General features: G+C 38.2%; 1 protein-coding gene across 1 annotated transcript in view; it reads right to left on the bottom strand.

The window, feature by feature from the left end:
* Positions 1-25,640, bottom strand: part of LOC149249539 (uncharacterized) — a 339,013-nt gene that overhangs the window by 169,614 nt on the left and 143,759 nt on the right. Inside the window, exons 9-10 of the mRNA XM_089458737.1 lie at positions 2,107-2,193; positions 1,713-1,873 (exon numbers count right to left, since the gene is read on the bottom strand). Coding sequence (XP_089314863.1) covers positions 1,713-1,873; positions 2,107-2,193 — 248 coding nt within the window. The remainder of the gene's footprint in view (positions 1-1,712; positions 1,874-2,106; positions 2,194-25,640) is intronic.

Raw genomic sequence — 25,640 nt, 5'->3', positions numbered from 1 at the left:
AACAGTCTTAAATTTTGGTTTTCCTTTACTCCTTTCTTCGTTGACCTGTAGGCTTCTTATCTTACTTTTCGCTCTTACTACTTGCCCTTTCTTGCTTGATCGAATCGTGTTTCTAAGTGAGGCCAAGTTCTCACTTTTATAGGCTTCTCATCCACGCATTTAGGCCGACATGTCCTCTTGTGTAGGCTGACAACTCCAGATGAAAGTTGACTTGCTAGTGGCACTTGGACTTGGTCTTCAAGGGCCTTTAGACTAATATTGACTCAAAATAATTATGTAACATGCCCAAGAAGGGTCTTCTATACATGACAATGACTCCCTAGACTTGTCGACTCAATGACAAGCCCTAGAAGCTCACAATGGGAGCTTTGACCTAAAAAGTAAATCTTCCTTGAGCATGAAACCCATTCCTCAAGATCAATAATAACAAATTTATTTTTCTCATTACATCAAATACATAAAACCATGATTGCACATGTCATTATGAAGATCGAACCTAGTCACATATTTCAATAATAATGAGCAGGCTCGATATGATAGAGCATATGTCACTTGGGACAACAACTTGGAGGAGGACAATTGAGAGGATGGAGCCTTACATTTTGAACAATTGGAAGCAAAACTTATGAAAGATGATGATAAAGCAGCAGCAACAGCATCAACAGCCATGCCACCGCATCATCCACTAGCAATGCTCGAGTTGCACCAGCTTCGCCACCGCCCCCATTTGTGGCCTCACGTGGAGGTCATGTGCCTTCTAGTTTTGGACATGGATGTCTGACTACGTGGCAAGAGACTCCCAATAAACCAAGAGAAAAGAAATTAGAAATTTCTTGTGGCAAGAGGGTCAAACAGTAGATAATAGATTTACATGTCTTTTCTACATTCTAGTACTTTTTATAACTATTGACTCTTTCATATTTATTATAGTATTTTTTGTAAACAATATATGACAGTTTAAGTTTGAAGTTGGCAATTATAACTCATTGGTAATGAATTATGAATATGATGTTTTGTGAAAGTTGGAACATTTCATTTCATGTTTCATATTCTTTGTTATAGTTTGGTAATGGTTGCAAGTACAACTTTAGTGAAGACAAATGTTATATATTGAATTTTGAAAGTTTGAAACTTTAAGATTGATGAATCATGAAACTCGATATGTTGTAACATGTAACTTCTAGGAACATTATAACTTTTAAATGATTGATATTATATGGTTGAATCCAAATTTTTATGTTTTTTAAATCTAATTCATCATTCTACATGCTTTTGCTGACATATATGCATCAAAATATATAAAAATATATATTATATAAAATTTGCTCCCAACCCAGAAGCTTCTGAAAATTTTTGCTCCCCGCTTCTGCTTCCAAGCAGCCTTGTTCCAACCATCCCTAAAACTTATCCCCCAAACTGCCCATCTCCCCCACCCTTAAAACTTGCTGCAACATTGTTTCGTATGCATGTAAGAGTACGATCTCCAGTAATTGTATCCAAAATATTCTTAATAACTGGTGTATCCTTATCCATTTGTATTGGTATTGGTATCCTGATTCCCAGTAACTTAGGTTAAAGAAAAGTGATGATTAAATAGGACAACTGAGTGAAAAGAGACATTATGTAGAACTTTCCCAGGATGAGTAATTATAACGCTATAAAAAGACTCCCCTATTTGGACCACTTACAAAAGGAGGTCTGGAAGTACTTACACTGGAATTACACGGGTGCCATATGTCCTGTAAAGATCTTGCTGCTTCTTTGGCTTCCCTTTCTGTCTTTTATCCTTACCATATTTGGAGCTGTAAGTTACCCAAATGGGTCTAGGTTTTATAACAGAATCCTCAGAATCAGTTGACTCTGACATCCACGTCTGGACAATTCAAAATGGAAACAAAAATTGAAATCACAAAATTATCATAAAGTCACCTTCAAGGAAACATTGGGTTATCAGAAATATCAAAATTTTATTTTATGAAGAGAAGTAAAAAAAGAAGGTAAAAGATGTCAAAAATTGTCAAAGAACAGCAATTACTGTGCCAAAGCAACAAAAACAACGAAAAAAATCAACAACAAATACAGTCAAAGGAAATTTGAACCATCTACCTGCCGTAGGAAAAATGTACTTGAAAGAGAAGGATCTGCAGCTTCAAGCAAGCCAGCTGCCAGAACATCTGCAGAACGCTCCATTTCCTGCATTATACCATCTTACTTGTAAAACAGAATGCAACAAAGTACTTTCAAGCTCATCTCACTCAAGACAACACCACAATGAAGTTAGATATGAAGTATAAGAAACATTTTTTAAACACAGCAATCTCATGGTACCTGAGAATAGACCTTTAGTAGATGCCTTACATAGAATCCTTAGGGAAAAGTTTCACAAGTCTATAAAACTGCATCAACATAAAAGCATTCAACAGACTCCAACCTACTTACCTTTTTCTAGATATACTTCATATATTACTTCAGGATTCAAGGTCGCTAGATAATGCAGACAACAGGGGTGCCAGGAAAGTCACAATCTACATAAGCTAAAAAGACTAGAATATCAGCCTGGGCCGCAACAAGAGGGCTTGAACATCATGGAAAAATGAACTGATGGTAAACTCTCAAGAGTAAAGAAAACACTTGCTTAAAACTCCATAAAACCTCAAGAGTAAGGGGATGAGCAACCTCAATGAATGTGACATTACAATGATGGTTCCAGAAAACACTAATAGCAAACAAATGAACTGAATGATAAAGCAATTTGCAGCTGAACTGGACTATCCAAGCATAATCTTTGGATTACCAGAAAGTGGACTCTAATCCTCCCCAACAACAGCGCCAAAAATGTTGCTGCAAAACCAAGCAGGCCTAGTGTAAAGCCCTACTAGGCAGAACCAGACCTTAGAGTAACAAGGGATCAGTTTCCACTGTCACTATAGCAACCTTTCTCATGCTATTTAGTGATATTCAACAAGAAGCGAGGCTTTCCCAAACACTCACCTAAGGAAATTCAATGAAAATGGCTCAAGGTGATTGAATGAGGTATAGAGATTCGGATATAATAGTGACAGAGCCTTGAAGGCCTAAATTATCTTTGCCAAAGTTCAGGTACCCTATTCCTAGACCTAACAGATGCCTCTTATGAGTTAATTTTTTGCAGATTGTCAATGACTGGACTAGCAATGTCATATAACATCCAAAAGAAAAGGTTTTCCAATGATTAAGCAACATAGGAGGAAAGACCTTCAAATAGATATTTAGGATATAGGGTTTATAGTGTAGCTTTATTGTTGAAACTATGCATAAACAGCAAGAGGATGATGACATCAACACTATCCCTAACCCTAAAATCTAGCAATTAGAAAGGGCATTTATTGAATAAGAGAGTTTATCAACACTACTATGATAAGTGCCTTGTCCTAAATAGGAAAATGGAGTTTTCTAAGGCTGAATCAACGAGAACAGCCTTGTTGAACTAAGAGGGAATGACTAGGGAATCCGCTTTTAAAACCCTAACAATTGCCTTGTAAGGGGAGATTGTAAATGTGAGGGTTGAACACTCGAAGTTCCCTTAAAGGTTTCCTTGAAAAAAATCTTACATATCATAGAGGAACAAGATTTTCAATATAGATTTAGCATTTGTGTCATGGCACAATTAGAAACTTGTTACTGCTCAAACTAGCAGGGGTCCTAGGAGGGGATCTTATAGAGCAACTACTAGGTCAAGGGGAAACAATGAAGTGATAGCCCATTGTCACCTCGGCGATGGCTCCTTGCTCTTTATGGACTTTCACCGATAGGAGGAGACCCGATATAGGGGGAATCACTAGGAAGGATAGAACTATGAATGGACAGAGAGTGATTCCTAAGGCCTATTCACAAGAGAGCCACAATTAGATAGCTTGCTTGCTTCAAAAGCAAGGTGAAGAGCTTTCAAGGAAGGGATAAGAGGATTCTTGGGCCTAGGTTTGGAGGATATACCTTAACAAGGGGCTTCCCAAACCTAAGGATCCTTATGGATAAGAGGCTTCTATGTAATCTTTGTGGAATTGGAGTTACAAAATTGCGAGACTACACAGAGCCAAGTGGACCCAAAACTAGGTCAAGGATATGGAGTTGATCAACCAATTAGAGGCTTGACCTAATTAGGGAGGAGAATAGGATCAAAGGACTAATTTTTTTTTAAAGTTGAATACAATGATCCTAAGGAGGACACTAACCCAAATCGACCTAGGGCAAGAATTGGTCTTGTGGCTAGGGCTCGCTATATGTAGAGATTCCACCGTCGTAATTGCCTAAAACTTGGAGGACCTCTACAACAAATGTCAGCGTAGTAGTGGACCAAATCTCAAGGGTTTTGAATGGCTATAATGAATTTCGTTTGGTGCCCTAGGTAACCCTCTAGGGTTAGGCCTAGAATTTGGAAAAGTGAAGAAAAGCGAGGCAAATTTCATGACCAAAGGGATATGAGGACCAATGCCTTACTGCTTGGGCTTAATGGAGTCAAGATACAAGTAGATTGGAAATTTTAGTAAGCTAAGGAGCCCTAATTGATATTTGCTAGCCTCTCCAAGGGCAACAACTACATCAATAGCGATTTACACTTCGAATTTGTGAAGGAGACAGTTTTGAGGTTTTCAACCTAAGAGGTACCTCTAGGAACATTCATCCAATCCCTCAAAGATCAATGCATGCTTTAAATCATTTATTCAATGTCCCAGAAGAATTTCGCATTACATTAACCTATACAAAAACAGCGATAACAAAATACATGCACATGACAAGTAAGATAACAAGAATAGCATCAAAATTTAGACTTACATGAGAGAGACAGTATATCCATTTGTCAACTTTGCATTAGAAAGAAGTTACAAAGACAATAGCAAAAATCCATACATCAAAGTGCATCAAGAAAGCTCCAAAAACTTAAAAGTTCATCCTAGCAAAAAGTGTGAAAATCTCTCAAGAGATAGTAATCCAATCCAAGTGATGATGAGAGAAATAAATCATCCTCTCATCTATTTATACAATCCAATAGGCGATTCAAATAGCCTAATTTGTCTTATTTAGCCTCAAATAAAAAAATAATGCTCAATAATGACATGACTTGGTGACAAGCCCACCAAGATAGCTCAATAACATAAAAATAAGCCTCTCAAGTAGGCAAAATGATCAATATAATGAGTCATTAGGCCATTGAGAAGGCCTAATGAAATCCAAAGTGTGCCATGGTGAGAGAATGGACTCCAACTTAGTGGACAAGGGGTTGGCCCCTTGTTTTTCAAGTAAGTCACATGTGCTCCCAAGTGGGTGTGGGGGCACAAGGACATCCTCATGGGTCTCCAAATGGATTGATAATGCCTGTAAACCATCTGTAATGTCCAAGATGATGACATAAGCCCTTCCTTTGTCTCCTGCAATGAGGCACATCTTCATTTTCACTCTGGAACATCTGCTAAGTGTATGGTTCAAGTGTGGAGCCGGTTGGGCATGGTGAACCAGGTGCATCATCCTCATGCAAAAGGTTGAACACGAGCAATCACTGAGCGACATTGGGGATCCATGAAGTACTCTTTTCTATGGTGGAGGCTCATGGCTCTCAACGCCCACCCTACAAGTGCCAATGTGGCCCACTTGAGGGCTTGGACTCTGTATAGGGAGACCAAACCCCAAATGGAGACCCACCTGCAGTCTTGGATAGGATCCAATGCGTCCCCTTGCCCTCCAATACAACAAATCATTAGAATAATCATTTAAAAGAACTTATAAATCATGGAATCTGTTGACCACTACGTGTCAACAACCCATACCAGTACAACCCCCTTTTTCGCAAAAGGGATAGCGCCTGATCGATGTGTCCGTGTTATCCAGCTATCATCATCAGCCTGATCATCATGTTATAATGTAAATCCATTCTGCATATATGTGATGTAAATAATCTCAGCAAATCTGTGTCATGTATGTAATTACCTAGGTAAACCTATTTTTCTAGTAACGATCTACATTCCAGGAGGTTTTTTGTCTCACCAATCTGTTGGCATTATGATACAAGTGTTGTCCTTGATGGTGACTCACTCAGAGACAGGTACAAGTGATGGCAACTTGATCAGAGGACAGATCTCAGTACAGCAGGACAAGAAAGAGATATACGCAGGTTCATTAAGGAAAACCAGCGTGTACACGCAGGTTGGCTTCAAGAAAAGCACGTACATGTGAAAAGTACCTTTGGTCCGTGGCGGTTAGTCCTTGGAAGTTGTGCCTATGGTTTTGGACCATGGTGTCTCGACGGGCGTGTCGATCCCTAGTTTTGAAGTTGATGGTATTGTGTTACTATGGTTTTGGTCCGTGGTATTGTGAAGTGCCTAAGGCTATATAAGGAGAAGATCATTAGGCAAAGTGGAGTAAGCAATATGTGTCTGATGAAGTGAGAACATCTGGTATTGCTGGCTATCTGTTCGGGACGCTTGGCAAGGGTCGGATCTGACAGCAAAGGTATAAGTAATTATTTCTAGATCTGCACGCGGGTTGCCTTTGGAGAAAGTGCGTATACACGCGGTTTTGGTATATCAAAGTAGCGTATGCATAATAAGATTTGATATTTCAGGTTGCTGTTGATTCTGGTGGTTTTTGCAGAGTTCTGGGCTCTGGTTTGTGTTCTGTGTTCTTGATGACAGGGTTTCAGTGATTCAGTATTGGGTGATCTAGAGAATTGTGATGCAAGTATAAGTTGATGATTGTATTGCAGCAGTGTTTGTTTTATACTCATAGATCCAGTCTGAAAATTGATGAAACGTGGTCCCTGTAGGAAAGAAGGTTGTAGCCTTCTGTAGGGTCAGCACCTACGTACTAGTAAATGGATCGGCTAGTACAAGAGCTGAGGGGGTTGTAGCTCCCTTCCAAAAGTAGTTGGAAAACGAGAGAGGGTTGTAGCCCTCTGCAGGTTGTAGCCTGCGTACTGGTATAAGGCTGCACCAGTACAAAAGATTGTAAACTGAAGATTCTTATTAAAGAAAGAAAGAGACGACTTGCAGCAGGTGGTTTTCACCCACATTGGGTTTCCACCTTATATCATGGTGTTCATGTGTGTGGCTTTTATGTGATGATCTGTTATGTTATACTGCACATGTTTACTGTCAATGTGGTTAATAATGTTCTGATGCATTTACTGAAGATAAGCTAACTGAATCATAAGATTTCTTGATATACGCTAGTTGCTTTAGACACAGTAGCGTGTACACGCTGGTTCACTTAACTGAAGTAGTGTATATGGTTCTGAGCATGAAATTTGAAAAGTTTTATTGATCTGATAATACTGATTCACCCCCCCCTCTCAGTATTATTTCCAACACAATCCATTCTCGAATGGTCGGCAAAGTTTTCCTTCAGCCTACCCCAAAGCCGGAATGGATTTTGTCACTGGAATCTTAAGGGAGTCCTAGTGTTCTAGATCGAGTCTATGTAAAAGTGATTTGGGAATAATCCTAACTATTTGGTTAGGTTATTTTATTACAAATTGTTTGATCTGCTAGATTATATTTGTGTCGCAGAACTGGGTAGTCTATGAGGGTCTTTTATAAATGGGTTTTCCCGCTTGAGATGTAAAAAATGTGAAATGATGATGTAAAGTGTCTTGAGGGTTAGAAAAATAATTTATCCCCTCATAGGTCCTAGGTCCTAGGTAAATTTAAATTTTCCAGAGGTAAAATTCGTGGATCCTTTAAAAAAAAATCTTAACAGGTCCAGGGACTAAGGTTAGTTGATAATTTTGCTAAATTTTATGTCTTAGGTCCCTGGGGTTAAGTCAAAGTCAAAGTTTTGAGGAAATAAATGCAAAATTTTAATTTTTGAATTTATTAAAATGCATTTAATTGAAAAATTCGAAATTTCCTCAATATTTAAAATTTCGACGGATGAGATTAAAAGAAATTTTGATCTGCATCAACAGTCGAGATCACTTTGACAAGAATCACTCGAACTAGCCGTTGGGAAATTTATCTTTAAATAGGGGGTAAGTTGTCAATTGAGAGGATTCAATCTTTGAGTCATGTGCTAAGTGTAAGCTCTCTTGTAATCTTTTTTTATGAGCAATAAAGAAAGACTTTGGGGTTAATTTCTGCTGGTGTTAGTCTTCGTGGAAATGCTATAAGATGTGGTATTTTCATGCATAGATTTCCTTTTAGCCATTGATGATAGCTTTATGAAGAGTGATTTAAGTACAGGTATCTTGCTTAATCACTAGGGTTTGAATGGTAATTTAAGTTCTGAATATAATGGCAAGTATCTCTATTAAATCTGAATTTTATTATCGTTTTCTCGCTCTACGTTAATGGTTAAATTGAGTTGTGTAGGGAATTTTGAATTTTAGATCATCGGGCGTTCAGGGAAGTTTTCAGTTGGACCAGCCAACTCCCAATTAGTATTTTCTGAAGAGCCCAGCTTGATTAAATCACGGGCTTATCATAAGAAGTTTCATTTTTTATGCATGAAGGGTCTTGGGCAAAGCACCTCCATTTCAATTATAATAAAAATAAAAAATAAAAAAATTCGTCCTAAATTGATAAATCTGGCTTTTTAGAGCCTCAAATTATCAGATCTGGGAGCAAAGTTGGACTCATACTCACCAGATCTGGTAGGTCTGCTACTCCTGTGCATAGATCTGTAGTTTTTTTTAATTTTTCTGACTTAGGTTTTCTCGGGTTTCATTTTTTTGGTATATCGAAATTCTGGGTGTTTGTTTTCAGGAATAGGTTGCACATCTGAAGGTGAAGTTTAATTTTGAAGCCAGATCTAGGCCCTGGAGGGTAAGATCTGGCCTCAAAACCAGCTTTTGCAGGAGCATTCTTTCTACAATTCGAGGGTTTGAAAAAATTTTAAATCTAGAAAAAAAATTTAAAGGCTTTCATTAATAAATCTGAACCAGAAGTATAATAACATTTTAATTAAAAATTTCTGGGAAATACTTAACGGTTTTATTGGGTTTCCATTTAATTTTCTGTCTACCTTTGGGGGTTTCTCTGAAAATTTTCAGATTCCTTTGTCCAAGCCCTCCTCTCTGCTCGCTGCTCTCTGCCTGTTTCTTCCTATCTGCAGCTACCTTCGTGATCAGAGCTCCATCGCTCTTCAATTTTCCACCTTACCCTTCACCTCCTAGACCTGCCCATCCGTTGTCCATCTCACCTCTGCGGCATTCCTTCACTCACTAGCTGCATACGCTACTCCTCAACGCAACGAGTCTCTCCTCCCTTCACCGCAGTCCCTTCTCACACACTCATACAAACCTGCTCCAGATCCGCTACCCTTTCCAACGCTGCCACAAGCTCCCTCGCATCTATCTCCTCCACGCATCTGCGTGCTGCCTATCCGCAGCAATCAAACCCTCTCCCATCCACACAGCTTCTCATCGCCCAGCATTCTCCTCACTGTCCACGCATCCCTTCCTGCAATCGTTGCAATCCCTATGCAGCTCCTCCACACTGCCTTCAATCTCTCCCACGCACCTGTTGAACCCTCCTTCGATCTCTTGCCTGGCTCCTTTCCGCTACGTGCTCCTTTCCTACAGTCCTTTCCTCATTATCCCTCTGCGGCTACTCCTTTCCGCTTCTCATCATCCATATACCTGCATACACACGACAACAAAGTTACGATTTTCATTATATGTTTATGAGTAGGTTAACGTAGGTTTTTCTTTTTCATTTTATTTGGTTTTCAGATTAGGTTAGGACCCTATTCATAATACAAACTTTCGATTTTTCTTTGTATGTATATACTTTATTTGTTTAGGTGACTTCACATTTTTGTTTAGTTAGCGTTAGTTTATTTCTTATTTCAAATTTGTAATGGTCTAGTTTATTTTTAGTTTACGTTAGGTTTAGTTTGTCATTTTTTTAGGACAATTCAATTTTCATTTTTATTTTATTTTTATTTGTTTTGATTTTTCTTTAAAAGAAATTTGAAAAGTAAAAAATAAAAAATAAAAAGTCAAAAATTATTTAATCTTTTGATTTATTTGGGTCACAAGAGAAAATCCTGATTAAGTCTTGTTTAGCACATTAGAAAAGATTTCCTAAAGACTAATCAAATTTGTCAAGGATAAGATCTAAAGGTGAAAATTTGTGGTATTAGTACTTGTCATTTCTCTATAGTTAAAAGTGCTTAAATGTTTATCTAAAGATTAACTATTTGAAAGTGGTGAATTTCTTAGATTTGGGATTGAAACTGGTTAGCTTTAAAATTTCGTGGTTGATTAAGGTATTTGTATCTCTTGAAATTTAATTGCTAAGGCATTGTGCATCTAGTGAAATTGATGGTTATTGCTTGGATTATTTAATGTTCATTACATGCTAGACATTTTGCAAATATTCTCAAGCGATTGTTAAAGATTTTTATTGTCGAATTGCAAATAGATTTCATCTTCATAAGCAGCAGTTGATAATCAATTACTTGGATCATTGACTTCACAAGGCACTGGTATTAATCATTTATAATTTAATCTAAATCTTGCTAAGCCTTAAACAAGTATTCGATTTCCTCGCTGTGTCTCCCGAACCAGTTGATTCCCAGCTAGTTCTCCTTCATCCCGTTTATCCATAGAGTCTACCCCCCTTAGCTTGTTGTAAGGAGACAGCTTACGCGAAGAGATCGGGGATCAGGGTGACAGCCCCCAATATGAACATTGCCTAAACAGTCTATGCGACAACATTTTTTGGCACCGTTGCTGGGGAATAGAGTTTTTTTTGTCCTTGGTTTCTTTGACAATCATCTCATCCTTTCATCTCTTACCAGGATAAGTTCCTGGTCCTTGGCTCCTTACTTTCAGGTTTTTCCGTGTTAGACTTTTTGTCCAGATGGAGACTCCACTTCCTCTATCTTCTGCAAGAGTGTATACTAGAAGACATCCAAGCAGTTTGGTTAATCCTGCTCCTGATCCTGAAAGAGCTCTCAGAGTGCGATTACACAAACTCTCTTCTCATACCCTTCTTGTTAATCTCGGACAAGAAGCCCCCTCTGATATCCATTTGCTTTTTACTAGCCCAGTCAAGCACGACATCATGGACATATTCGCCCCTTGTGACTTTGATAACATTCAAGGTTATCCTAATGATATTCCAAAGCATGGGATGGATAAATTGCCTATCTTTCATGGAAATAATGCAATTAGTGCTAACTCTCATCTAAAATCTTTTAGTTCATGGTTGGATAAGTATGCAAGGGCGGCTGATTTTAATCACGAAGATGTAAGGATGACCCTTTTTGTTCTTACCTTGGAAGGGGATGCTTTAGATTGGTTTATGGAAAAGCCTCAAAATTCATTTGATTCTTTGCAATCGATTGTTAATGCCTTTAAGGAAAAGTATGGAGATAAGAGAGAAGGAAGGCATCTCGTAAAAGCTATCAGTATCATTAAAAAGAGAGAAAATGAGACCGCAGAAGAATTTAACAAGAGGTTCAATGATATCATTAAGGAATTACCTCAAGATTATAAACCTACTGATAAATCTCTTCGGGACTTTTATATTGATGCCTTTAGCCCTGAACCTTCTTATGAGTTAAGATGTGCTAAACTTCCTAATTATAGGGATTGTCAAGCTTTAGCAGTAGAGCTTGAAAAGGATAAGGCTGCATCTGGGAAGTCTGAAATCCCAGGTTTTGATAGGGCTTCAACGAAATTAAAAAAACCTAAAGGAAAAGAGGTTCAAGAACCTGATAACGATCTTATTCAAAAATCACTGCAAAAAATTGAAAGCATGGAGATTAACCAAGCGAAATTAACCTCTAACCATGCTAAGGAAATAACTACTTTGCAAATGGAAAGAGTTCAAACGCAAAATTTCCAACCTAGAAATAATAATAATAATCGAAATAATAATTGGCAGAAGAAAGGTCAATTTAGTGAGCAGAGACCACCTAATCCGCTTGAACATACTAATTTGGTCGATGATGCTCCGCCTTATTGTCGAGCTTGCGATGCTCTTCATGAGGAGGCAACTTGCCCCATAGTTAGAAGGATTTTGGATAATGGAATGTTTGAGGCAAGTAATCAAATAAATTGTGTGGGTAAGAGTTTTCTTTGTCTATGAAAGACTAGATGGAAGTTAAGGAAAACAGTCGAGATGTTATGCCTTCCACATCAACTTTCAGTACAAATAATTTTGAGAATGAAGATGATATGATGGTTAAACTTTATGGTGAGAAGCCTTCTCCAGCACGAATCATGGAAATTGCTAAAGATAAGGGTTTAACTTATCAGAGAAGGGATAAAGATCAACGCGGGAATCAAATTCCCCCTCAAATTTTTAACCCTGGTTCAAACTCTGGATTAGATGTCGATTTGGGAAGTTGGTTTAATAATGCAAAAATCTGGGTTCCTGTCTCCGAGATTGTGAAAATTCCTTCCCAAAGGGCTAAGTTACTAAAAGATATTGAAGCTCCACAAGTGAATGTTTCTCAACAGAAGGCACCGGAGATTGATTATCACGATGCTCCTATATATTTTCAAAGTTTAGATTTTGATAAGAAGGATCATCACCATTCTTTATTACTTTGATGGTTAATGGGTATAAATTAAATAATTGCATGCTAGAACCTGGTGCATCGGCTTGTGTCATGACCAAGAGGGTCATGGAACAACTTAATTTAAGAGTTTCTAGACCCTACTACAATATATGTGGAATGGATTCTAAGAAGATTGAAGTTCATGGTTTGATCAAGGATTTACAGGTTCATTTATCAGTGTACCCTAACATTATGATTGTTATGGACATTGTTGTTGTTGATGTGCTTAATGCTTGGGGTATGCTTTTATCTAGAAAATGGGCCTCTAATCTAGGAGGGAGTATTCAAATGAATTGGTCATATGCTATGATTCCTTCTCCTAGAGGGGATGGTTTTGTGAGACTTAATAGAGAGCCTGAGAGAAGATTCCATGTTGAAGATCCTAGGAGACCTCATAATGAAATAATTAAAGAACAATCTGACATGGGAATTATGCTATCCTATCTAATTCCATAGTTCTTCCAGATGACAAGGTTGATAAAAAGATTGCAGATCTCAATGATAAAATTTGGTACATGTATTTTGATGGTGCATCATCTAGACATGGTAAAGGTGCAGGAATCGTATTAAAATCTCCCCTTGGTCATATTTTCAAGTTTGCCTATCAATTGGAATTTCAAGCAACCAACAACGTTGCTGAATATGAAGCTTTGTTGTTGGGTCTTGAGTTGGCAAGGCTTTAAGAGTTAAGTTGCTTAGCATCAAGGGGGATTCTGACTTAATTATCATGCAAATTAAAAATAAATTTACATGCAAAAATCAAAGGTTAAAGAATTATAGAAATGTTGTATGGGATACTATGGAATATTTGGTTGCCCTTGACTTTGAGGCTATCCCAAGAGAGCATAATAGTTCGGTAGATGAGCTTGCTGTAGCTGCTTCTACTTTGCTATTATCTGATGGGCTGATTAAGGATAAGATAAAAACGGAAGTTATATTTAGGCCTTCTATTCCAGATAACTCAGAGCATTGGCAAGCTTTTGATGACGAGAAACAAATAGTGATTCGTTTTCTTGATAATTTGGATGAGTTTGAAAATTTTCGGATAGATTCTAAGGAGTTTGGATCTGATGATCTTGAAGATATCATAAATCCTACTCCTAGGAATGTGGTTTCTTTAGAACAACACTTTGAATGGCATGATGCCACAAAAATGAAGGAAAATAAAATGGATCCAGGTGAATACATCGAGGTAAACATTGGTACTTCTAGAGATCCAAAGATTATCAAAATTGGCAAGGGTACTAACATTTTAGCATTTTCTTATGATGAATTAAAGGGTTATAGGGAAGATGTCATGGAGCATACTATCCCTTTGAAGGATGAAAGTGCTAAACCCTTTCGTCAAAAGCTTAGGCAAATAAATCCTAAGTTAGCCCCTTTGGTTCAAAAGGAGCTTTCAAAGATGCTTGCAGCAAGAATTATTGCTCAAACGAGGCATTCAACATGGTGTTCCAACCTAGTGATTGTTAGGAAAAAGAATGGTACAATAAGGCCTTGTATCGATTTTCGAAACCTTAATCTAGCATGTAAGAAAGATAATTACCCTTTACCAAACATGGAGACTATGTTGCAAAGAGTAACTGGTTCTGGAATGATGTCATTGCTAGATGGTTTTTCTAGGTATAATCAAGTATGGTTTAAGAAGGAGGATCGACACAAAACTACATTCACCACACCATGGGGTACTTTCGAATATATTAGAATGTCGTTTGGATTAACCAATGTTGGGGCTATGTTTCAGAGGGCTATGGATTATGCCTTCAAAGGTTTAACTGGGAAGTTTATCGAAATTTATCCGGATAATCTTATTGTTTTTTCTAAGGATGGTATTAGTCATATAAGTCATCTTAGTCAAGTTTTTGATAAATGTAGAGAGTACGAGATTTCTTTAAATCCGGCTAAGTCTATTTTTGGAGTAATTGAATGGAAATCACTTGGTCACATCATTTCTAAAGATGGAATCAAGATTGATCCTGAAAGAGTTGAGGCAATCCAAAAGATTCCTCTTCCCCATAATCTTAAATCCCTTTAGTCTTTTCTTGGAAAAACAAATTTTCTTAGAAGATTTATTCCAAATTACGCAGAAGTAGCTAAGCCTATTCAAAGTCTTCTGAAAAAAGATGTAAAATTTGTTTGGCAAGAAGATGGCAAAAAGGCTTTTTAGGAAATCAAAGGTGCTATTGCAAAAGCCCCTGTTTTAGTTAGTCCTGATTACTCTAAGGATTTCATGATTTTCTCTTTCGCTTCTGAAGATACCATTGTTGGTGTCTTATTGCAGAAAAATAAGGATGGTCACGAGCAGCCTATTGCTTTCATGAGTAGAGTGCTTCAAAATTCTGAATTAAAATACAATACCATGGAAAAGCAAGCCTATGCCTTAGTCAAATCTCTTAAAAATTTCAAGACTTATGTGGGTTATTCCAAAATCATTGCTTTTGTCCCACATTCTGCGATTAAAGATATATTAACTCAAACTAATTGCTTAGGGACTCGTGCTAGGTGGGTTACTAAAATACAAGAATATGATTTAGAGATTAGACCCACCAAGTTAGTCAAAGGCCAAGGCTTGGCTCAAATGATGACCGAAGGTAATGAAAAAGCTCTTGGTTTGATTTGTCTTAACGATCTATCTTCACCTGAGCTGCAAAGATTAGGAGAGCATGAGTGGTACAAGGACATTATTTATTACTTGGTAAATCTTACATGTCCTAACCATTTAGTCGCTCATAAGAGAAGGGCTCTTAGATTAAAAGCCACTAAGTATTGCCTCATGAAGGATGGCCTTGGATGGAGAAATCCTGAGGGCATAGTACTTAGGTGTGTTGATGAAATTGAGTCCAAGAAGTTAGTTTCTGAGTTTCATTCGGGGTTTTGTGGTGGTCATTATGCTACTAGAACTACTGCCCACAAAATTCTGAGAGCTGGTTATTATTGGCCTTCAATTTTTTCTGATGTGCATAAGTTTGTTAGAAGTTGTCAAGCCTACCAACTGTTCACTGGGAAACAGAAGCTTGCTGCCCTGCCCTTACAACCTGTCGTTGTGGAGGCACCTTTTCAGCATTGGGGTCTGGACTTCATCGGGAAGTTTCATGAAAATTCTAGCAATGGCTACTCATGGATTTTGACTGCTACTGATTATTTCACTAAATGGGTTGAAGCCATCCCTGCTAAGAATGCCACTGAAAAGGTCATTATGGATTTCATTGAAAATAATATCATTACTAGATTTGGTGTCCCTGCTAAGATCACTACTGATAATGCCAAGGCTTTTAGTTCTTCAGAATTTTCGTATCCTCAGGGTAATGGACTTGCTGAATCAAGTAATAAAAATCATAACCATTATCAAGAAGATAGTAGGAGATAATAAGTGGTCTTGGGATAGCAAAATCAAGTATGCTTTATGGGTAGATAGGATTACTAAAAAGAAAGCTACTGGTAAAAGTCCCTTTGAATTGGTTTATGGCTTGGATGTAACCTTACCTGTGCCCCTGAAATTGCCAGCTTATCAACTCCTTCAGCATTTTTCCACTAATAAAGATGTTGTTCAACATAGAATTGATCAGATTGTGGAGTTGGATGAAACTCGTAGGACAGCTTTTGATAATATATGTAAAAGTCAATCTAACATTAAGAAAAGCTTTGATAAATCATCTCGATCTAGATCTTTACAGGTTGGAGATATGGTACTCTTTGGAATCACAAGAATGAAAAACCAGGAAAACATAAGAAATTTGATAGTTTGTGGCTCGGACCATACATTATCCGAGACATTGTTGGGCCAAATTCATTCCACCTGAGCAGATTGGATGGCGAACCACTTGACTTACCTGCGAATGGCCAAATGCTCAAGCTATTCTTCAAAAATAACATCTGATGCCATGGGGCATCCTCTATGTTATATTTCTAACCCTACACCTTGTCATTTCAGCATTTCATTTCTGTTTTAGGATTAGATTTACTTTTCATGTTACTAGATATTTAATAAATGAAGAGCTTATATCTTTCCTGTGCTTAATGTTACATGATGATTTTTGGATAGACGACACTTATGTTTTGTTGTGTGCTGCGTGGATGCAGATTCTGGATTCTCACATTCCTACAGTGCAGCAATGTGTCCCCAAGTAGAGCCAGATGTTGACCACTACGTGTCAACGACCCATACCAGTACACCCCCCTTTTTCGCAAAAGGAATAGCACCTGATCGATGTGTCCATGTTATCCAACTATCATCATCAGCGTGATTATCATGTTATAATGTAAACCCATTCTGCATATATGTGATGTAAATAATCTCAGCAGATATGTGTCATGTATGTAATTACCTAGGTAAACCTATTTTTTTGGTAACGATCTACATTCCGGGAGGTTTTTTGTCTCACCGATCAATTCTCAGATGGTCGGCAGAGTTTTCCTTCAGCCTACCCCAAATTTGGAATGGATTTTGTCATTGGAATCTTACAGGAGTCCTAGTGTTCTAGATCAAGTCTATATAAAAGTGATTTGAGAATAATCCTAACTATTTTGTTAGGTTATTTTATTACAAATTGCTTGATCTGCTAGATTATATTTGTGTCACAGAACTGGGTAGTCTGTGAGAATCTTTTACAAATGGGCTTTCCCCCTTGAGATGTAAAAAATATGAAATCATGATGTAAAGTGTCTTGAGAGTTAAAAAAATAATTTATCCCCTCATAGGTCCTAGGTCCTAGGTAAATTTCAATTTTCCAGAGGTAAAATTTGTGGATACTTTAAAAATATAAATCTTAACAGGTCCAGGGACTAAGGTTAGTTGATTATTTTGCTAAATTTTATGTCTTAGGTCCCTGGGGTTAAGTCAAAGTCAAAGCTTTGAGGAAATAAATGCAAAATTTTAATTTTTGAATTTATTAAAATGCATTAATTGAAAAATTCGAAATTTCCTCAATATTTAAAATTTCGACGGATAAGATTAAAAGAAATTTTGATCCTCATTAGCGGTCAAGATCACTTTGACAAGGATCACTCGAACTAGCCGTTGGGAAATTTATCTTTAAATATGGGGTCAGTTGTCAGTTGAGAGGATTCGATCTTTGAGTCATGTGCTAAGTGTAAGCTCTCTTGTAATCTTTTTTTTATGAGCAATAAAGAAAGACTTTGGAGTTAATTTCTGCTAGTGTTACTCTTCGTGGAAATGTTGTAAGATGTGTTATTTTCATACATAGATTTCCTTTCAGCCATTGATGATAGCTTTATGAAGAGTGATTTAAGCACAGGTATCTTGATTGATCACTAGGGTTTGAATGGTAATTTAAGTTCTGAATATAATGGCAGGTATCTCTATTAAATCTGAATTTTATTATTGTTTTCTCGCTCCACGCTAATGGTTGAATTGAGTTGTGTAGGGAATTTTGACTTTTAAATCATCGAGCATTCGGGGAAGTTTTCAGTTGGACTAGCCAACTCCCGATTAGTATTATCTGAAGAGCCCAGCTTGATTAAATCTCGAGCTTATCATAAGAAGTTTCATTTTTGTATTAGAATAATGTTATTTTAGTTGTTTAATGCTCATTCGGATAAGATCATCTGTGATCTTATTAGCAGTCTTAGAAGAAATTTGTTGTTTCTATTTCTTAGTAGAAACTTGTTGTTTCTATTTTTGTAAATACATTTGTATTATTTATTGAGCTTAATTGCTCATTGTAAATCGATTCAATCAATTCAATTCATTCATTGATTATGGTATCAGAGCTCGGGTATTGTTTCAAAATAATTTTTCATTATATGAAAAATTTTGCTTCATTTCGAAATTGCTCTCTAGGAATTTGAAATTTTCTACTAAGAGTCACAATTTCTGAGTCACAGTTGTTTTGAAAGTTTTTTTCCATACCAGAAGAGTTCGTTATTCGTCAATTTTTCGTTGCAAGTGTTTCGGATGAATGTGAGTGATTGGTGTTGTGTGATAACCGTGTTCCGGTTGTCAATCTACAATGAATAATCTTCAAATCACGAGGTCTTTTGCAGAACTCTTTGTCGGCTCTGAAGTCTGGACCAGGCATTCTCAGACAAAACCCTGAACCGAATACAAATCTCTTGGAGTGAACTATTTTCTTGATAGAGAAGCATATTGTAGTTCTGCAAATTGATTGCAAACGGATTTGGCTCCACGTGATTCAGCCGCAGGGAGACGGCACTCACTATTCGAATTAGGCAGCAGCAGTCGCAGTCGAAGTGTTGGATCGGATTTGTTTATTTTTCTACGGGTTTCGACCAGATTGGAGCAGTAATCAAACAATTTTGTTCCACATAATCCAGAGTCCCGGCGTCGGCTATCCGTGAAAAACACGATGACGTCATCCAACATCTCTGCGGCACCGAGTTTGGCGTCAAGCCGAGAAAACAGTCATCGCACGACGGTATCGTCTATCAATTTTTTCCGGTTTTGCTGACTGTCTGTGCGATTCGGCCAAGCCGTATTGTTTTTTTTTTTCAGATTTGCGCATCCACTTTGGTGGTGTCGGGCGATTTGTCTATTTTTCTCGCAGAGTTTGCTTCTGAGGATCTGCAGAAATGGCCAACGCAACATGGTTGTTGATCATTAATGCAAGGTCATAAATTATTCAGAGAGGGTCGAGTCACATTAAAATAGGAGGCCACATTCAGAAGTGGGATTTGCGAGATAAAGACCATCACGAAGATAGATCGAGTTTCCTGAGGATGAAATAGAGCACTAATTTTCCTGAACTTTTTCACAAGTTCTGTTGTGAACAAAGGGAACAAAACTTCTCTTTATTTTTGTTGGATAAGGTATCATTTTGCTGGACCAGTTTGTTGACTAGCGTGCATCAGAGATATAGCGTACCAGATTGAACTCGCTGTGTCAAGCCACCAGTTCCAGGTTCTCCTATACGTTGTACTATCAAATGGCTTCGCTAACCAATCTGATGTTAGAGGGCATTCAACGCTTTAATGGCACAAATTATAACATCCAGAAACAGAGAATGTTGACCATTTTTTAATATAGGCATCTTGACCAACTCGTTTTGGGCAAAGAGCTTTGTCCTGGTACAGCTGGTACCGATCAAGATAAATTTGATGATCGAAATAGAGAGGCTGTTATGCTTCTCAAACTCTCTGTAACTGATGATCAGTTACCACAAATTCCTTCTAGCAAGACCGTTGTCGAAATCTGGCAACATTTGAAGGAACTGCGTGAAACATCCGACAAGAGCAGAGCTTTCTTTCTAAAGAATCAGTTGTTCTCCATCATGATGGACGAACATATGTCTTTACAAGAACATCTTAACAAGATTAAAGGCATTCGAGATCAGCTCGAAGCCATTGGTCGGACCATGGAGGAAGAAGATATGGTAGTCATCACTCTGAAAAGTCTACCAAAATCTTATGAACACTTCATAGAAACACTCAACATTACAACCACTAATGTTGATCTTAAGTTTCTGGATTTATGCACCAAACTCCTACAGTAGGATCGTTGGAAACAGCAGTTTGGTAGCGGTGCTTCATCAGCCTCCTCAGAAAATGCTTTTGCTGCCAAATATCAGTCCTCTCAGTCCTTTCAGCAGAAAGGTTCTTCTCAGTTTTTTGATCCCGCTAAAAAGAAAAATGTGCAGTGTAATTACCGTCACAAGTTCGGCCACATGAAGAAAGATTGCCGACAAAAGATTGCTTCTGAACAGAAGAAACAGGGAGGGTCTCATCAGACAGCGAATGTTGCATAACATTCCGAGCAGACGGAATCTGTCTTTTACACCTTTATGGCTAAGAGGTCCTCAGATCATGTCCCGTCTTCTACCTGGTACATTGACTTGGTGCATCACGTCATTTTTCTCACAAGCGTGACTGGTTTATTGACTTCTCATCTTTCAGTGATTCTGTGGTATTCGGTGGAGGTGAGGAGTACACAGTGGTTGGCAAAGGTACAGTTCAAATCCAGTCTGGTGGTCGCACACTCATCTTCCTGAATGTGTACTATGTTCCTGGTATGGAAATTAATCTGTTGTCTGTCAGCCAAATTATGAGGAACTCTCCTCAGCTCGATGTGGTGTTCAATGCAGTGTTGTTAAAATCGCGATTTTATCGGAAAATCGCGATTTTTTCATCTTGCCGATCAAATCGCGATTTTTATACGAAAAAATCGCCTACTTTTTTTTTGCCGATTTTTACTGAAAAAATCGCGCTTTTTTCAAAAAATCGCGATTTTTTCGAAAAAAGCGCGATTTTTAACGAAAAAATCGTGGGGGCTCAGGACAGCATAGTTTTATAACTTTTTTTGGGTTTTTTCATGCAATGTTTTTTGAAAGAAACAAATAATTTTTGAGTGGGGTAGCTTAATGATCAAGTCTAGGCCCTAGTATGGATATGCTATTCATGGTAATGTTAAATTCTTAAAGTAAAAGTGACATTCTCCTTAATCTTCATTTTCATCCTTTTACTTAAATTTTTAACATTACCATGAAATGACTCAGGATGTTTGAGAGTGGTTCCAGCCTCATTGGATTTCATATGGAGAAAGTAGAATTTTAGATTTCAATTAAAATCCAGCAGACTTATCAGTTTTTCAGGATTTCAGGATTGGGAGATTGTAATGTTTCCAGGTGACACCACCTGCCCGGGCTACCCCTGCCACCAGTAGAGGACGTGGTCTACCTCCTATAGCTCCTACTTCTAGTTCTTCAACGTCTAGATCACATCAGACTCCACTGCCATTTCCACCTGCACGGGCACCAGCATCTACATCTAGAGGGAAAGGGAAAGCTGTGGCATTTTCTCGCAAGAGGGGCAGAGGAAATCAATAGGATTAGACTTTCATTTTATTGTATATGACATTATGACATGATGAGATACATTATCATATTTTTTGTTGATATTTTGAGGCTGAGTTGGGACTTACTATTCAGGACATGATTCAATGTTATGTGTGATTTTAGCGCTAGAAATGATATTAAACATCTTATATATTAGTTTTTTTATCATATTTATGTGTCAATGTATTTATTTTATGTTGTAGATGGTTTAGATATTAAAAAAATTGAAAAAAAATGAATATTTTTGTGCCAAACGATTTTTTCCCGCTTTTTTCCGATTTTTTCCCGATTTTAACGATTTTTTCCGCTTTTTTCCCGGCGCCGATTAAATCCCGATCGCGATGTGTGCAACATTGGTTCAATGCACACAAGTGCTCCATTATGGACAGGGAAACTCGTCTTACGTTTGCTGTTGGCCTAGAAGATCATGGCCTATACAGGCTTCTTAACACCGGTGATTCTCCAGAAGTGGCTCTAGCAACTCGTGTTTCTCCCATCAGCACTCTGTGGCATCAGAGATATGGGCATCTAAGCATTCAGTATCTCTCTCAGCTATCTCGAGAGGGACTTGTGTCAGGGTTACCTGATATTCAGACCCAGCAGTTGGGAGTATGTGGCGCCTGTCATGCTGGCAAGCAACATCGATCTTCATTCAAGGATGGAGAATCTTGGTGCGCATCTAAGGTACTCCAATTCATTCATGCCGATATTTTTGGTCTTATGAATACATCTTCTATTACTGGTTGCAAATATTTTTTGCTTATTGTAGATGATTTTAGTAGAAAGATGTGGGTGTACCTTCTAAAACATAAATATTATGTATTTAGTATCTTTCAGAAGTTTAAGTCCTTAGTTGAAAAAGAGTCTGGCTGTAATATAATAACCCTTAGAACAGATAACGGGGGGGAATTTTGTTCCTCTGCTTTCTCCAACTTCTGTGATACCCATGGCATCAAACCCCAGTTAACCACACCCTACACTCCTCAGCAGAACAGTGTTGTCAAACATCGCAACTGTACAGTTGTTGAAATGGCTTGTTCTATGCTACAACAGAGGAGTGTTCCAAACAAATTTTGGGCTGAAGCAGTGTTTACTGTTGTCTATCTTCTTAACAGATCACCAACTCAAGTTGTTAAGGGGAAGACTCTAGACGAGGTTTGGTCTGGCCGTAAGCCTAAGATCAGTCATCTCAAAGTGTTTGGCTCGATTCATATGTTTGGATTTCAGCTACGAAGCGCTCTAAGTTGGATTCCAAAAGCCATAAACTTATGATGACAGGGTACAGTGATCACCACAAGACCTATAGGCTGATAGATAAAGACAATGGTCGACTTAGCTTCAGTCGGGACGTAGTATTTGATGAAGACAGAGGATTCTTTCAGTCTCCTCCTTTTGAGCAGTGCTCTAAGGATTAGTCTCACAGTGTTCTTCTTCCGTTAGGTCCACCTGATGGGAGGGATAATGCAGCATCAGTATTTGATGATGCACTACCTGAGCTTCCTCTGGAAAATAATCCTCCTCTTGTTGTGCCTGTTGTTCCTGAACCTCCTCCACCTACTCCTGATATTGATTATTCTACTCTCCGGCCTAAATGGTGGGCTAAAACTATTGATGATCTCCAAGATAATGAGCTCCTTGAAGGTAGAACAAGAGAAAACAACAGCCTACAGTCAATTTTTCTCTTATGGCTAACCTCCACAGTATTTTTGAGCCTCAAAGCTATTCAGAGACTCAGGGTATACCTGAGAGGGAACAGGCTATGGAAGCTGAATTCCAAAGTCTTCAGAAGAATCACACTTGGACCCCTTCTGGTCTTCCTACAGGGAAGAAGCCCATTAGTTGCAAATGGGTGTCTAAAGTGAAATATAAAGCTGACGGAACCCTAGACAAGTATAAGGCTCGCCTTGTTGCTCAAGGGTTCTCACAAAAGGAAGGCATAGACTATGAGGAGACCTTTGGTCCTATAGCCAAGATGAGTACCATACAGCTCGTCCTTGCCTTAGTAGCTCAGTTCAGTTGGAAAGTCCATCAAATGGATGTAAAGAGTGCTTTTCTGAATGGTGACTTACAGGAAGAAGTCTACATGACGCAGCCTCCAAGATTCAAGGTTGCCGGTCAAGAACAGAAAGTCTATAGATTAATCAAAGCACTCTATGGTCTGAAACAAGCTCCTCGGGCTTGGTACATGAAAATTCATAAGTACCTAACAAATCATGGCTTTTAGCGGAGTCCATCTGATGCAAACCTGTATATAAAGCATACTGGTGATGATATTATGTTTGTAGTTGTCTATGTGGATGACCTTATCATTACTCGCAGTTCAGCACATTTGAGCCATGGGATCAAACAGGATTTGGGCAACACTTTTGATATGATAGATTTGGGACTTCTTCATTACTGTTTGGGGGTTGAAGTCTGGCAGACTAAGAACCACATCTTTCTCTCTCAATCCAAGTATGCCAGAAATCTTGTGGACAGGTTCAGAATGCAGGATTGCAAACTTGCCACAACTCCTATGGAACCAAGGCTCAAACTTTCACCTTAGTCATGTTCACCACTTGTAGATGAAACTTTATTCAGGAAATTAATGGGCAACCTCATCTACCTTACTACCACTAGACCTGACATCAGTTTTGTAGTGAGCTACATTTCACGCTTCATGTCAGCTCCTAAGACTGATCATTGGATAGTTGCGAAGCGTGTGCTGCGTTATGTGCGTGGCACTCCTAATTATGGACTTCTATACACTCAGAGTTTTGATCCTACACTTAGTGGTTACACAGATTCTGACTGGGCCGGTTCGGTTGATGACCGTAAATCTATAGCTGGGTATGTGTTTAGTCTAGGATCCGGTGTTGTCACCTGGACTAGTAAGAAGCAGTAGGTCGTGGCTCTCTCCTCGATAGAAGTAGAATATCGGGGAGCAGTTAAGGCATCTTGTGAGTCAGTTTGGCTCCGACGTATGCTTGCGGATATGCATGTTTCCCAGGCAGGTCCTACCACCTTGTTCTGTGATAATCAGGGAGTGCTCAAACTTGCCAAGAATCCAGTCTTCCATGAACGAACAAAGCATGTGGAAACCCATTGTCACTACATTCGACAGCTTATTGAAGACAGATCTGTTCAGTTGCTGTATGTTCCCACAACGGAGCAGCGAGCGAACATCTTCACCAAACCCCTTGGTCCTGATAAGTTTGTAAAATTCAGACGGTCTATAGGTGTTGTAAATAGATTGAGCATTAAGGGAGGGTATTAGAATAATGTTATTTTAGTTGTTTAATGCTCATTCGGATAAGATCGTCTGTGATCTTATTAGCAGTTTCTTAGAAGAAACTTGTTGTTTCTATTTCTTAGTAGAAACTTGTTGTTTCTATTTTTGTAAATACATTTGTATTATTTATTGAGCTTAATTGCTCATTGTAAATCGATTCAATCAATTCAATTCAATGAGATTCAATCAATTCAATTCGTTCATTGATTATTTTGATGCATGAAGGGTCTTGGGCGAAGCACCTCCGTTTCAATTTAAAAAATAAATAAATAAATAAATAAAATAAAATAAAATCATGCTAAATTGATAAATCTGGCTTTTCAGAGCCTTAGATTATCAGATCTAGGAGCGGAGTTGGACTCATACCTAAGTTGCAAGAAACGCTGGCAAGGTAGGAGTTTCCGTACGAAAATGAAAACGAAACGCGTACGGTACGGCCCAGAAATGTGTTTCTAGCCGTACTGGCACGTTTCTCGAGGTGGAAACGTCACCAGTACGGCCGGAAACGCGTTTCTGGGCTATACGACGTTGTTTCCACATGCAACTTGACTTTTTTTTAATTTTTTTTAATTAATTTGTCTTCTAATTTTTAATTAGGTTTTTCTAATGCCTTCTAGTTGCTTCTAGATGCCTGTCTAAAATTATAAAAGTGAACTTTTGCCCTAGTGTTGATATGTAGTTCATCAAGAAGTTTGAGGCATATGCAGTTCATGGAAGTGATATTCTCCTTTATTTTTCATTTTCATCATTTTACTTAAATTTTTAACATTACCATGAAAAGACTCAAGATGTTTGAGAGTGGTTTCGCCCTCATTGGATTTCATATGGAGAAAGTAGAATTTTAGATCTCACTCAAAATCCAGCAGACTTATCTGTTATTCAGGATTTCAGGATTGGGGGGATTGCAATGTTTCCATTGGATTTTATCATGTGCTAGGGTATGGAACTTGTATTTAATCAAGAGAACCAAGCCTTCTATGCAGGGGAGACTCCCAATAATCAAAAGCATGTAGGGTACT

The sequence above is a fragment of the Pinus tabuliformis genome, chromosome 7 (genome assembly GCF_031772625.1).
Source record: "Pinus tabuliformis cultivar Carrire ecotype Pingquan chromosome 7, CPIR1, whole genome shotgun sequence".
NCBI classification, from domain to species: Eukaryota; Viridiplantae; Streptophyta; class Pinopsida; order Pinales; family Pinaceae; genus Pinus; species Pinus tabuliformis.
This window is presented reverse-complemented; position numbering and strand designations above follow the sequence as displayed.